At 36.3% G+C, this 14694-nt stretch overlaps 1 protein-coding gene and 1 pseudogene across 1 annotated transcript; both read left to right on the forward strand.

Annotated features, from left to right (window-relative positions):
* LOC107598805 (ATP synthase subunit s-like protein) overlaps positions 1-2696 on the forward strand; it is a 7111-nt pseudogene extending 4415 nt beyond the window's left edge.
* A 2387-nt stretch (positions 2697-5083) lies between these two features.
* Positions 5084-11561, forward strand: LOC107598806 (NAD-dependent protein deacetylase sirtuin-2-like; the record flags this gene model as incomplete). Its single annotated transcript, XM_016290237.1, has 10 exons — positions 5084-5173; positions 5262-5318; positions 5774-5842; positions 6264-6342; positions 6572-6627; positions 6732-6808; positions 8491-8542; positions 8640-8707; positions 10599-10665; positions 10796-11561. Coding segments are annotated over 10 exons (750 nt in total), but the record flags the coding sequence as incomplete, so codon positions are not given.
* Between the last annotated feature and the right edge of the window lie 3133 nt (positions 11562-14694).

Here is a 14694-nt window from a genome sequence, read left to right on the forward strand (position 1 = left end):
GAGCACTTCATGCTTCCTTCTGCTGACCAGCTTTTTGAAGATGAAGATGCATAGAGAATCTATGGGGTATTGTCAAGAGGAAAATGAGAAACAAGAGACCAAAAAATGCAGATGAGCTGAAGGCCACTGTCAAAGAAACCTGGGCTTCCATACCACCTCAGCAGTGCCACAAACTGATCACCTCCATGCCACGCCGAATTGAGGCAGTAATTAAAGCAAAAGGAGCCCCTACCAAGTATTGAGTACATGTACAGTAAATGAACATACTTTCCAGAAGGCCACCAATTCACTAAAAATGTTTTTTTTATTGGTCTTCTGAAGTATTCTAATTTGTTGAGATAGTGAATTGGTGGGTTTTTGTTAAATGTGAGCCAAAATCATCACAATTAAAAGAACCAAAGACTTAAACTACTTCAGTCTGTGTGCATTGAATTTATTTAATAAACGAGTTTCACAATTTGAGTTGAATTACTGAAATAAATTAACTTTTCCACGACATTCTAATTTATTGAGATGCACCTGTACATTTATAAGACTTTGGCTTTTTTCCCTTTTTTTTTTTTAATCATAGACACCTTTATATGTCATTGATCCTGAAATGTTTATGAACTCATTAAACTTTTTACTACCTACTGGGTTTACTACCTAAAGGGTGTAAGTAGACATTGTTAAATTATCTCCATTGTTATGCCTGTGTCTCTATAGATTTGCTGGCCAGTCTGAATGGCTTCGTCCAGACTCGAGAGGAAGATTCAGCTATGACCTCATGAGCACACCTGACAAACAAATTGAGGAAGTGGATCTGAATGGCACCCTAATAAACCATAATGGACTTGAAAACCTTGGTAATCAAAGGTTGTTATATATAAATGTACACTTGTTGCATGACCTATCATGCTTCTCCAGATGTTTAAGCCTTTGACCAGTCAAGTATGAAGTCTTTATTTGTCTTTATCCCGCCAAGCCAAATGTTATTCTTGTCCCCATCTTGTCTGTCACAACTCATTTTGTGAGTTCCAAATCAAACCCATACAAAATTATGTTTTTCTGTGCCACTGTGGATTCCATTTTCTAAAACTAAAAATGTAAATAGCTTATTCTGCTATCCTTGGCCTCTCCTGGCTTATTGCTTATAGGAGCGCAAGATGACAACGGTCATTTCTGGGGCATTTTGGCTTAATTTGTCTACAGTGGAGTTAAATAAGAGATGTGTGCCCATCTTTGCGTAGACCACAGAAGCATAGACCAATTTCAGTGTTTGCAAACAGTGATGACATTTTTGTGGGCGGAGTCTACCTGATGGCAGAAATGCCCGTTTTAACGTAGCAGTCTATGCAAGCCATGGAATAAAAGAATATAAAAGGTAAATGTTGAGTTTTTATTAAAAAAATTCTGACTTTTTCTTGCAATTTCGAGATTATATCTCACAATTCTGATAAGAAAAATAAAAATCATTCTCTCTTTTCCCCTCGGCTCAGAATCATGAGATTATATCCCACACTTCTGGCTCGTTTCCCCTCAGAATTGGCAAACTCGCAATTGTTGAGGTAAATCAAGTTATAAAGTCTGAACTAGGTGATTTAAACTTGCATTTTCGAGAAAAAAAGTCCGAATTGTGAGATAAAATAGGTTGGCTAAATGTAATGTAAAATGTTATAGGTTTAAATAGTATTTCATGCTTTAACTGTAGGGCTAATACAATATGTCTCCTATGTGAATATTATATAGCACTATTGTTTAAATCAAATGTATGCTTTAAAAGTAGGGTTATCGTAGCAGGTTTCATCCATAGTTTGTCCGTTTAAACATCTGCGTTTAGCTTCAAATGGCGTCTTTGATGACATTATTCTATAAAAATGATTTGCATTCTGATTCTGACATCCAAAAGCACAACAATAATTTTTTTCTCTTATTCCATGGATTTTACCCATTTCCTTCCACTTGTTTCCAGTGTTTTTCTGCCACCACAATGCAGCAGCAAGTGACGTAACTGTGACGTCTACTCCAAATCGGTCTATTCCTTAAATCTAACAGGAAACAAAACATATCATAAATAAGTGATCTCACGGCTGCCACTGAAACTGTTGCTGGGGTGCAGTTTGTTCCCTGGCTCACACAAACCAAATGTCTCTTCTCAGTGAATCAGAATAAACTTCAGACTCTCTCTCTGCGAGGATGTCCTGAAGTAGATGACTGGTTCCTTGCACGTCTTCATGTCTTTGGAGAAAGTCTGGTGGAGTTAGACCTGTCCCACTGCTCTCGAATCACTGTGGGAGGCCTCGCTGCATTACAGAACCTCAGGTCTTCAGGTTTGTTTGTTTTTTCTTTCAGGGCAAAAATTAAACACACATTGTATGTTTTTGAAAAACTCATATTCTGTGTTATTTTTTGTCCCCCCCTCCACCTTAAACGCTCAGAAATCTAAAGCAGTTGGACATTTCCAGACTTCCACAGCTGCAGAATCCAGGCCTGGTATGGATACTACTGGAGGAAATGCTGCCACACATGCCGGGTCACTGGAGCTGAATACGAGCAGGGCCTGATCCAGCCAGACAGCCAAGAGCAAACAGAGGACCATCATGAAGCTTCCATACACACTGGACTTAGACATCTATAAACAATGTTGCTGCTGACAGTGGAGCTCCTATATTATTGTTCATTATAATGCCGAAACATGTTATTTCAATAAAGTGCTGTGCTCATGCCTATGTTTCTGTTTTTACTATGTAAAATACATTGCATTTGATCATTGTTTTGAGACCGACACAATAAATATCCATGTTTAATATGCAAGTTGAGAACTTGTACTTAAACATGATTTATTAAATATAAACTATACTATGCTACCGATAAAAAAAATCCTGTAATCCTTTTTATGGAGGTGTGATGATATTAGATCTAAGTGTTAGAAAGACAGAGGAACATACGGAAGGTGGATGAAGAAATCTGACTTACGGTAATGTTTTTTCTTTATGCAAATATGTAAACAATTTACTTTCAATCAGAAAAGAAAAATTTGTCTTAAAATCTTGTGTTAATTTTTCTGACACTGTCGCATTAACATTGCCTTGAAAGACATGTTTTGTACAAATATAACAGTGCTTCCACCCGGAAGATTTGATCTACAAAGTGCAGACTCAGAAATATAACGTAGAAATCATATAGAATTGTGTATAAAGGCGATTTTCAGGAACATCTGAAATGGGCAGGCATTAGAGGCCCGGAAGTTGTCTCTAATTGGTCAGGTAAGATAAATATTCTTCCTGTGTTGATGTTTTTTTGTTTGTTTTTAACAAATAGTAAAATTGCTATCAAATTTTAAACGTGTCATTCAGGGGTAAGTTATGTGATCACTTAAGCGGCACGCCATTGTCATGCCATACTTGTTACTTTTCTCATCACTGTAAGGAAGGACCAATCACAGTCGTTTGTAATCGTTTGTAGTCTTTTTCTTTTTAAATTTTATAAACATTGCAAGGGCAGAATTTCATTTGTATGTCAGGTACCTATTCTTTACATGGATAAATTTAAACAAATAAGAGTATAGGTTTCTTCTGCAAGATAAAAATCGGCTGGAGATTTGAATGTGACTCGGTGGAGGATTCGGAGCCTGACTCTCATCCCACAAAAGAAGTACTGCATGATTGCTGGGAAAACGGAAGAAATTTAAAGGAAAACTTTGGTCGAATTGGAAACAATGCAGCAAAATAGTTAGAAGTGTTTAACTTGCGAATAAGCCCTACGGTAGTTTTTCCAGAGATTGCCCCTTGGAAGATTGCTTGGCCCGAGGTAGACTGGTTTGTGCTTAAGGAGAAAAAGAAAGCAAAGGAAGAAATTAATTTGAAAAATGTATTTAATGACCGAGTAGGATGTACACTCTTAAAAATAAAGGTGCTTCAAAAGGTTCTTCAAGCGATGCCATAGAAGAACCATTTTTGGTTCCACAAAGAACCATTCAGTCAAAGGTTCTTTAAAGAACCATCTCTTTCTTACCTTTTTATAATCTGAAGAACCTTCTTTTGCCACAAAGAACCTTTTGTGAAACAGAAAGGTTCTTCAGATGTTAAAGGTTCTTTATGGAACCATTTAGACAAAAAGGTTCTTCTATGGCATCGTGAAGCACCTTTATTTTTAAGAGTGTAATTATAGTGAATTCATACAGATGTATACAGATGGTGCTAAAAAACAGAGACAGGAAAAACAGGGTTTGGGGTGGCAATTCCGGGAAAAGAAATAGAAATTAGTAAAAGAACATCTAATAAATTAGGAGTATATACAGTAGAGATGATGGCAATTTTAATTGCTTTGCAATGGGTGGAAAGGGAAGGGCAGGGAAAGGTTTTCCTATGCTCTGACTCTTTATCAGTCTTAGCGAGTTTAAGGTCATTCCATTCAAAAGCTCGGCAAGATATCCTGTATGAAGTGCTTCAATTAAACACAAGAATAGTTCATAAGGGATATCAGGTAAGATTTATGTGGGCCCCAGCACATGTTGGGATCAGGGGTAATGAGATGGCAGACAGGCTGGCTAAAAGGGCACTAACAAAATAAATGATGTGACATGTGGCGACCCATACATGGAATTAGTGCTCTGCATTTATCCCATCCAAAGTGCACACACACAGCAGTGAACACACACCCGGAGCAGTGGGCAGCCATTTATGCTGCGGCGCCTGGGGAGCAGTGCCTTGCTCAAGGACACCTCAGTCGTGGTATTGAAGGTGGGAGAGAGCGCTGTACTCCCCCCACCTACAATCCCTGCCGGAACGAGACTTGAACCCACAACCCAGGTTATGAGTCCGACTCTCTAACCAATTAGGCCACGACTTCCCCTTAAAGATGATAGGGAAGCACGAGACAGGGTTGTGTGAGGGATGTCGAGGAGTCAGTGGAGCACATAATCATGACTTGTAAGAGATATGAAACACAGAGGCAGGTAATGAAGAATAAACTAAGGGAGATTGGGGTGCAGGAGATCACATTACAAGGGTTACTAAGCACAGTAAATAAAATAGGGCACAGAGTAGACTATTGATTACTTTTTTAAGGGAAGCAGGGGTTTTAAGCAGGATTTGATGTATGATTCCGCTCTCCTGGCACTGGTCTGTATGCCAATTTGCAGAAGTACAACCTGCCTTGCCCAGAGGCCATCTTTCAGATCGACTATTTCAAGGTCTGTTTGTGATTCTGAAGAAAAGCTGCAGCCTCATTATTTGTTATCTAAGAGGACACAAGCCACATTTTTCTTTGTCTCTTTCCAGAAACATCCGGAGCCCTTTTTTGCTCTTGCCAGAGAGCTCTACCCAGGACAGTTTAAGGTAATTTATGAATCTTTTCTGACATACATGGATCACTAATGAAATTCTGTTATGAATGAAATCAAACCGAGCCTTTTCCATATCCTTTTGACTTGAGTGGTCTAATTTCTGCAAATTAAAAAAAAAAATCAATATAAACAATATTGCAACATCAGAAATCAACAGCTGATTTGGCCTTGACAGCAGTGTGGAATAAGTCTGTTTTTTTTTAAATAAATAAATAAACAATCATCTGTAATTTATAGCATATAATATAAATAACTAACAAAAGATATGCATAATTACGTATAATGCATATTTAATTAAATGCTGGCAAACCTTCCACCTCGTTATGCCAAATTCCATTATATTACATGCTCTTCTTTGTCATGTCATGAGGTCGATAAGGCACCGCATACAAATAATGACACATGTATTGCTGTGTTTGACTCTTGCATGCTCTTCGGTTTCTTTAGCCCACAGTATGTCACTATTTCATGAGGATGCTGAAGGACAAAGGTCTACTGACTCGCTCTTACTCTCAGGTAAAAGAGTGTCAATTTAGTTATGAATGAAATCAAACCTGAGCCTTTTCCATATCCTTTTGACTTGAGTGGTTTCTGCAAATAAAAAAAAAAAATCAATATAAACAATATTGCAACATCAGAAATCAACAGCTGATTTGGCCTTGACAGCAGTGTGGAATAAGTCTGTTTTTTTTAAATAAATAAATAAACAATCATCTGTAATTTATAGCATATAATATACATAACTAACAAAAGATATGCATAATTACGTATAATGCATATTTAATGAAATGCTGGTAAACCTTCCACCTCGTTATGCCAAATTCCATTATATTACATGCTCTTCTTTGTCATGTCATGAGGTCGATAAGGCACCGCATACAAATAATGACACATGTATTGCTGTGTTTGACTCTTGCATGCTCTTCGGTTTCTTTAGCCCACAGTATGTCACTATTTCATGAGGATGCTGAAGGACAAAGGTCTACTGACTCGCTCTTACTCTCAGGTAAAAGAGTGTTTGTGTTATTATGCTAGTATGTATACATAATTATTTCATATTATACAATTATTATTGTTATTTTTTAAGAACATCGATACTTTTGGTCTTCTGAAATGATATAAGCTGAATGTGAGAAACAATCCCAAATGTATTATGTCATTCAATTGCTTTCATTGGTGACTACCCTCTACTTCTATAGTGATGATTTTAGCCTCTTTGTGGATGTATTTCCTCTCCTATTTTAGATATTGTGTTTTTTGGGGAGAATCTGCCTGCCCGATTCTTCACTTCCATGAAAATTGTGAGGATTCAGCCTATCTGTTAAGGTCAAAGTTCCTTTCCAGTCAGTCCACATTCTCAGTTTGACTGATACAATCTACTATACTATTCTACTGTTTACCGCAGGACTTTCCTCGATGTGACCTTCTCATCATAATGGGCACATCCCTGCAGGTTCAACCTTTTGCATCACTAGTCAGTAGGTAAGATTCTCACTAGGTAAAGCCCCGCTACATTTTTAGATTATTTCATATTTTCTGTGCTGATTCTGGAGGAAATGCTGTGGAATCGATGCAAATAAGGTAAGATTTTTTAAGGTAAAAGATCTGGACATTTTTTACTCTTTGAACTGCACTACCGGTCAATAGTTTGGGATCAGTAAGACTTATGTTTTTTAAAGAAGTCTCTTATGCTCATCAAGGCTGCATTTATTTGATCAAAAATACAGAAAAAAAGTAATCTTGCAAAATGTTATTACAATATAAAATAATGGTTTCTATTTGAATATCCTTTAAAATATAATTTATTTCTGTGATGCAAAGCTGAATTTTCATCAGCCATTACTCCAGTATAAAGTGTCACATGATCCTTCAGAAATCATTCTAATATGCTGATTTATTATTAGAATTATCAATGTTGGTAACAGTTGTGCTGCCAAATATTTTTTGGGAAACTGCGATACTTTTTTCAGGATTCTTTGATCAATAAAAAGTTAAAAAGAACAGCATCTATTCAAAATATAAATCGTTTCTAACAATATAAATATTGGCTATCACTTCTTAACAATTTAACACATCCTTGCTGAATAAAAATTCTAATTTCTTTCAAAAAAAGAAAGAATAAAAATTGACTGACCCCAAACTTTTGAACGATAGTGTATAATGTTAGAAAAGATTTCTATTTTAAATAAATGCTCTTCTTTTTAACTTTTTATTCATCAAAGAATCCTGAAAAAAAGTATCACAGGTTACAACAAAATATTAAGCAGCACAACAGTTTGCAGCACTGATAATAAATCAGCATATTAGAATGATTTCTGAAGGATCATGTGACACTGAAGACTGGTGTAATGATGCTGAAAATTCAGCTTTGCATCACAGGAATAAATTAGATTTTAATGTATATTAAAATAGAAAAACGTTATTTTACATCATAATAATATTTCACAATATAAATTTTTTTCCTGTATTTGTGATCAAATAAATGCAGCCTTGTTGAGCATAAGAAACTCCTGTAAAAAAACATTAAAAATCATTTTAAAACTTTTGATCGGTAAAATGTTTTGTAATCAGAGGAACTGTTATTTTGATCAAATGGCTACTGTTGCCGAGCAGAATCTATATGACTAAATCATGTCAAATAAATGCAGCAAAAAATCATGTTCTACACACCTTTTTCACTAAATGAAATACAAGAAATAATGATACTCAATTGTTTTTATTAATATTTACCACTTTAACAATACATAAAGTAGTAGTAAACAGCACAACATGAACATTTTTGAATGATGGTGCAAATAAATAGTTGAATCAGTGTTGTGAACTGATTTGCACAAATGAATCAAACTTAACAACCCCCTAATTGGCATTCGAAATATATGCTATTAAACATTTCCGTCCTGACATTTTCATACTCGAGGGTCATGATGACACAAGGACTGGTCTACTGGCACTTTCTGTTGGAGCTTGGCTGAATTAATGTGCATTAAATACTTGAAGAATTCAATTAAAATGAAAACGAATGATTTGATTTTTCCAGCAAATAATATTGAATGATTAATGTTTGAAGTTTGTGCAAGTCTGCACAAAATATTCAGGTCTGTAATTTTTTAATAACAAGTTGTTGTTTTTTTGTATCTCTGACTCAATCATTGTCTCGTCTGCAGAGTGTCAAACAGCTGTCCTAGACTGCTCATCAATATGGAGAAAACTGGACAGGTCTGTAATTGAATAAATGTATAATTATTATAAACATTTCAACAAAACAAATTCATTTTATAATTTAGTTTTTGCATTGTGTGTCTATCTCAAACAGTCAGAATTTGGCATGGGATTATTCGGTTTTGGAGGAGGAATGGATTTTGACTCAGACAAAGCCTACAGGTAAGGCCTCCAAGTATTGTCATGCTAAACGGTTAGGTTTCTTGAGGCAGGCATTGTGAATCTCTGGCCAAAAAAGAACACCAAAACTATTCAAACTGATCCTGAAATTATTTTAATAGGTATTGTATATGGGTCATTCTCTCGAAATTGTGCCATGTGTGTCCCCTTGACTAATTTATGATTATTTTTATCTGAAAATTATACAACACACGTGACTGTTTCTGTGAGTTTCCAAAGTACATGAATATGGGGCACATTGTTGGGTGTTTATTTTAGGTATCTAGCCGTAGCATTCTGAGAAAGCATCTTTCACACTTGTACAAGTCCCTCCAGAGCAGGGTTTCATAAACCCAGGTAAAAAGCAGTGCTAACCCCGCTTCTAAATTAGAATTGTAAAGCATTCCTCTACCTGAGGTTTAAAGCAGGGTTTATGATCATCATGATAACCTGTGGTTAAGTGCAGTGTGAAAAGCCCTATTATTAAAGTAATATTCAATCAATTTAATGCATCATAGGTGAATCAAATGATAAATTTCTTTCAAAAACATAAGAATGTCTTAAAGGGATCATATGATGTTGCTAAAAAGAACATTATTTTGTGTATTTGGTGTAATGCAATGTGTTTATGCGGTTTAAGATAAAAAAAAACACATTATTTTCCACATACTGTACATTATTGTTTCTTTCTGAAACTTGTCGATGTTTACAAAGCTCATCGGTCTGAAAAGCAAGGTGTGCTCTGATTGGCCAGCTATCCAGAGCGTTGTGATTGCCCGAATACCTCAAGCGTGTGACGGAAATGTTACGCCCCTTACCATATTGTGTTTCCATGTGTCCCGGCCGGAGCGAAGAGACAAAACTAATAGAACCCATTATAAACTAGGCATTTGTTGCATCCAGTGGGGAAATAATTACTGATTATAATGACTTATACTGTCTTTTTACGCGTTGCGTTGCATATCGCACCGCGTAAACATAAAACCATGTTGTGATCGGAGAAGCGACAAACAACAAGCAGTACTCTACACTGCTCAAAACTCGCGTTTGAATCATCAGTGGCAAATCCTTTAAATATGAAAACGTACTTACAGGCTGAGTCAGAAGTGCCAGACTGCCCTTGCAAAGTTGGAACTGCCCCACTTTATAGAAACAGCCTTTGTGCACAGCCTTCCCAAGATCAAGAAACAACAGTCCTCCGTAAAATGCGCTGCACACATCTGAATATTTAGGTTGAACTGTTCTAGAACAGTGTTGTAAATGCAACTTAACCACTGATTTCTAGTTGTGTCCTCTTTTGAATTGAATTGAATTGAATTTGAATGTATTGCCATTCGCACAGGTACAGTGTAGTACAGGTACATTGGAATTCTTGTGTGTTTCACAGAGTCAAGCTTTCAAAAAAAAATTTTAAAAGTCACATTTAAGGGAATAATGTGTCCTCTTTTGGAAGACCAAACAAAGTATTTTCGCTTTCGCAACGAAACACACAGCGCCTTCACGACATGGCGGCAGCAACAATACTACAGCGAGAATCAAAGTTACGCCTTCTTTCTTTGCGTGAACATTTGGGCGGTGTTATGCAAATCTTCCCACACAGTGACATAGACATGTGGGGGCGTGTTTAAACGAGGCGTTTTAGGAAGGCGTGGACGAGTCTTAACTTTTATAAAGAATATCTCTTTTGGTTTGAGACTTTAGTCTTTGCAACTTTAGGGATCTTATATATGCACGAACCGCTTGTAACACTCCAAAGAGAAAGGAAAACTTGAAATCACATCATATGACCCCTTTAATTATTTCTAAACTTTTAAAATGGCAGTTGGTGTGAATAAGCGTACAGTTGTTAATGGGGTTTGAAAAGAATGTATTGATTTTTATTGATCGTTCACAGAGATGTGGCTCACCTGAGCACCTGTGATGACGGCTGCATGGCTCTTGCCGAGCTGCTAGGCTGGAAAGTAAATACAGGCATATTCACACACAGATCTGACATGTTATTCATATACATGTTATATGTTATATCAGTAATATTTTGTTTCTTTCTTAAACTTATGTTTATTGCATGAGATGTCACCACTCTTGTTTCAGGAAGAGCTGGAACAGATGGTGAAGCGTGAACATGCTTTAATTGACAGCAGAGATGTCAAAAAGAAAGACAAGGAAGCCAATCAGAACTCCAAAAGCACTGGGGCGGAGGCTGGAAAGACTGACGAGACAGAATAACCAATCAGAGCATGAAGAGGGTTTACATGGCAGCCCTAATAGATCTACAGAATTTAACTCCACTTCTCAAAGTCAAGTCTGTCCTTCTTGAGTCTACAGTCGTAGACTTTATCACATCTTTCTGTTTCTCTGAGCTTCTGTGTCTCTCATCTGCCTGTAATAGCAATACAGATATTATAGAAATAGTACAGAAACCTCACAGAGCTCAGACAGGAACAGTGAGACAGACCGACAGCAAACACTCGCAGAAGCATGGTGTTATGCATGGGCCAGGAGATGGCTTTGATTAATAACAGTTTGTGAAACACAATTATGAAAATCAATGCTATAAATGTAATGTTTTAAAGCTGATAAGCATCACACTTACACTTTATGCTTTATCACATAATGTCTTGTTTTATCCTGCATAAAACAAAAGAGTTTGAAACCCACATTCTAATTACTGTAATGCACCTGCAAGTTTTTCTTTTTAGATCTTTTTGTAATTCTCATAATTGTGATTTTCTTAAAATTATTAAGTTAAATTAATTTACAGAAACATACAAAAGGATGTTCAACAGATTAACCATAATACTAATGATCAGTGTTGGGGGTAACGCATTACAAGTAACGCGAGTTACGTAATCAGATTACTTTTTTCAAGTAACTAGTAAAATAACGCATTACTTTTTTAATTTACAAGAAAATATCTGAGTTACTTTTTCAAAAAAGTAATGCCAGTTACTTTGTTTTCCCATTTATTGACTGACAAGTCTCCTGTCCCCATATTGGGAGAAATCGGAAGTGCAGAGGAGTTGTGTGCGCTGTGTAAACATGATGTTACTGTAGTTCTAGACTAAATGTGAATGTGCATTAATTCATCCCACTCACAAAAAAAAACTGATTTAGTATTCATCAAAATGAATTAAAACCGTGAAATGCAAACTCAGAATATGACGCAAACCTGCAATAATTAAATATGTTAAATAACACAAATGTATCTAATCCCATTTTATTAACCAATGTCTTTGCTGCTGACCTTTGATGATCTAATTCAACTGTACTAATAAGCAAAAATTACTTTAGATAAACTAACAATTGTGCTTCATTGTTTTTTTATTGCTGAAGAGTGTTTCTTCTCCTGCGTTCTACTGTACAGACGTGAATTTACTTTTGCTTCAGCCTGAGGTTTATTCATTACACTTTTTGGTGTTAAAGTGCTTTTACATTTGCTATAAATAGAACTTCTTCTATTAAAAACAATCAAGCCCTGCTCATCTTTAAAAAGTAACGCAAAAGTAATGTAATGCATTACTTTCCATAAAAAGTAACTAAGTAACGTAATTAGTTACTTTTTTAGGGAGTAACGCAATATTGTAATGCATTACTTTTAAAAGTAACTTTCCCCAACACTGCTAATGATGGTTTACGATCTTCTGTCTAAACTTGTCAATAAGATTATTTTCTTTGTGCAAACATTTGTAGATTTTAGTTTAATGTTATATTTTTAAAAGGATTAATGAATGTTTATTTTAATGAATTATTAATGATCTCTGCATTATATTAACTATTATAATACATTTTTGATGTTAATTCATTCTCTGTTGCTTATCTTTGGTTTGGAATGGATATCTACGCCTATGGCTCAGTTGTGTAAGAGGAAGTTGGCCTAACAGTGTTTTACAACATTACAAAATATGATACCAGATTGAGGCCAATGCAACCTTATGTGAGGAAACAAGAATGAAAGATGAAACCTTTGAAAGTTTTGTAATGTATGTATGCATGTGGTGTCATTTTTTTTGTCAAAAGGCATTGAAATAGTTATAAAAAAACGATAGTTATTAGCCATTCCAGTCATACTAAAATATAACTATAGTAACAGCTATGTTCCCCTAGTGGCTGTGTATACACAACACACACAGGCCACCTATTAACCTCAGTTTATATGCGAGGTCCATATTTTATTTTAAAACAATTTTATAGCATTTCTCACAAAATAAATATCTTGTTCGCATGCTATAATGGTTAAAACAACCTTTGTGATCGTTAAAACCAGATTATAGACAGCACTGAAATGTTACCTTTCTCAAACATTTATTTAAACCTTTTAATCTTAATACATGTTTTTAGAGATGGCTATGGGTTTGACCTTAATTTTATTGTAAGAGGAAATTCAGTGAGGAACAATGGTTAACGCTCTTCCCTTGAGCTCAATTATTAGCAGAACATGCTCTTATAAAAATAAAAGTGGATTAGTTTTTGGCATGCAACTGCTGGCTTGACTAAAATGAAACTGATCTGAACTGAGCTGCATGGTACTGTTACATATGAAAGTAACACGTATTTAGCTATAATCTTTCTGTTGTATGTGACATCCTACTTCTATCACTGTGTTCAAGTTTTCACTGTGAGGTTTACCACAACCATGAACGTGGGTGGAGCCACACACAAAAAGCATCAACGTACTGTCACACTTGTCTAAGCAGAAACTGAACTTTAATGTGACTGAAATTGATGCCTTGAACATTTCATAACGGGAGCAGAAGTGAATCTCACTGTAGGTGGCATGACAAGGTACAGGACAGATTCGTAATGAGGAGTGTCAATTACCCCACACAAACCTGCAGTGCGTGGAGGCATTTGGAGCAGCTTTCAGAGATGTTTTTTTTTTCCATCTAGGAGGACATTTTGAAGACACCACATGTGAGTTCAGCTCTGACTTCTGTTAGCATCATTACTCAACTTATTCTTGAGACATGAGACAAAATAGGCTATAGAAGTGGAAAAAAATAAAAGTTTGTAGCCGTAGTCGGTCAAGAAATTATGTTCAGAAGTGTTTACTGTAGGTTTTACATGGGAAAAACTCCTGCCTCTTCCATTTTCTACAGAACTGTAAAAACTGTACTGTTAGATTAAAAAAAATACACTACCATGAATAAAAGTATAATATAAATACTGATATTAAACATGGAGTATAATAAACAGAGAAGATGGGCCGTTTCGGTCAGCTCCTATTAATGACAACTGAATTGACAGTTCAAGGTGATGACAAAATAATTATATATTTTGCAAATGACACAAGTGTTAAATAAAGTAGTAGTGTTGGACAAATTACTGAAAAAAGTTATCCACTACAGAAACCCGAGACCAGAGACGAACATCTCAGTTATGTATGTAACCTTGGTTCCCTGAATAGGGAACAAGATGCTGCGATGACGTCATCGCTATGAGAATACCTCCGGTGTGACAAATGTCTGAAGCCCTTATAACATCACGCCAATTTACTGGCCAATAGCGCTTAGCACCGCCCAGAGCATACGTCACGTATGCTCATATATGCGTGCTGCGCGCTATTTCATCAGATTTTACACTATGACGAAGGAAGTTCTATCGAAGGTACGGAACGGCCAGCATCGCAGCAACTCGTTCCCTATTCAGGGAACCAAGGTTACATATGTAACCAAGATGTTCCCTCTCATAGGTTCACTTCAATGCTGCGATGACATCATCGCTATGGGAACGCTATACCACCTCCGGTGTGACAAATGTCTGAAGCCCTTATAACTGGCGTGATGCCAATTTACTGGCCAATAGCGCTTAGCACCGCCCAGAGCATACGTCACGTATGCTCATATATGCGTGCTGCGCGCTATTTCATCAGATTTTACACTATGACGAAGGAAGTTCTATCGAAGGTACGGAACGGCCAGCATCGCAGCAACTCGTTCCCTATTCAGGGAACCAAGGTTACATATGTAACCAAGATGTTCCCTCTCATAGGT

This window comes from Sinocyclocheilus grahami, unplaced genomic scaffold, assembly GCF_001515645.1.
Source record: "Sinocyclocheilus grahami isolate Dianchi unplaced genomic scaffold, SAMN03320097.WGS_v1.1 scaffold256.1, whole genome shotgun sequence".
NCBI classification, from domain to species: Eukaryota; Metazoa; Chordata; class Actinopteri; order Cypriniformes; family Cyprinidae; genus Sinocyclocheilus; species Sinocyclocheilus grahami.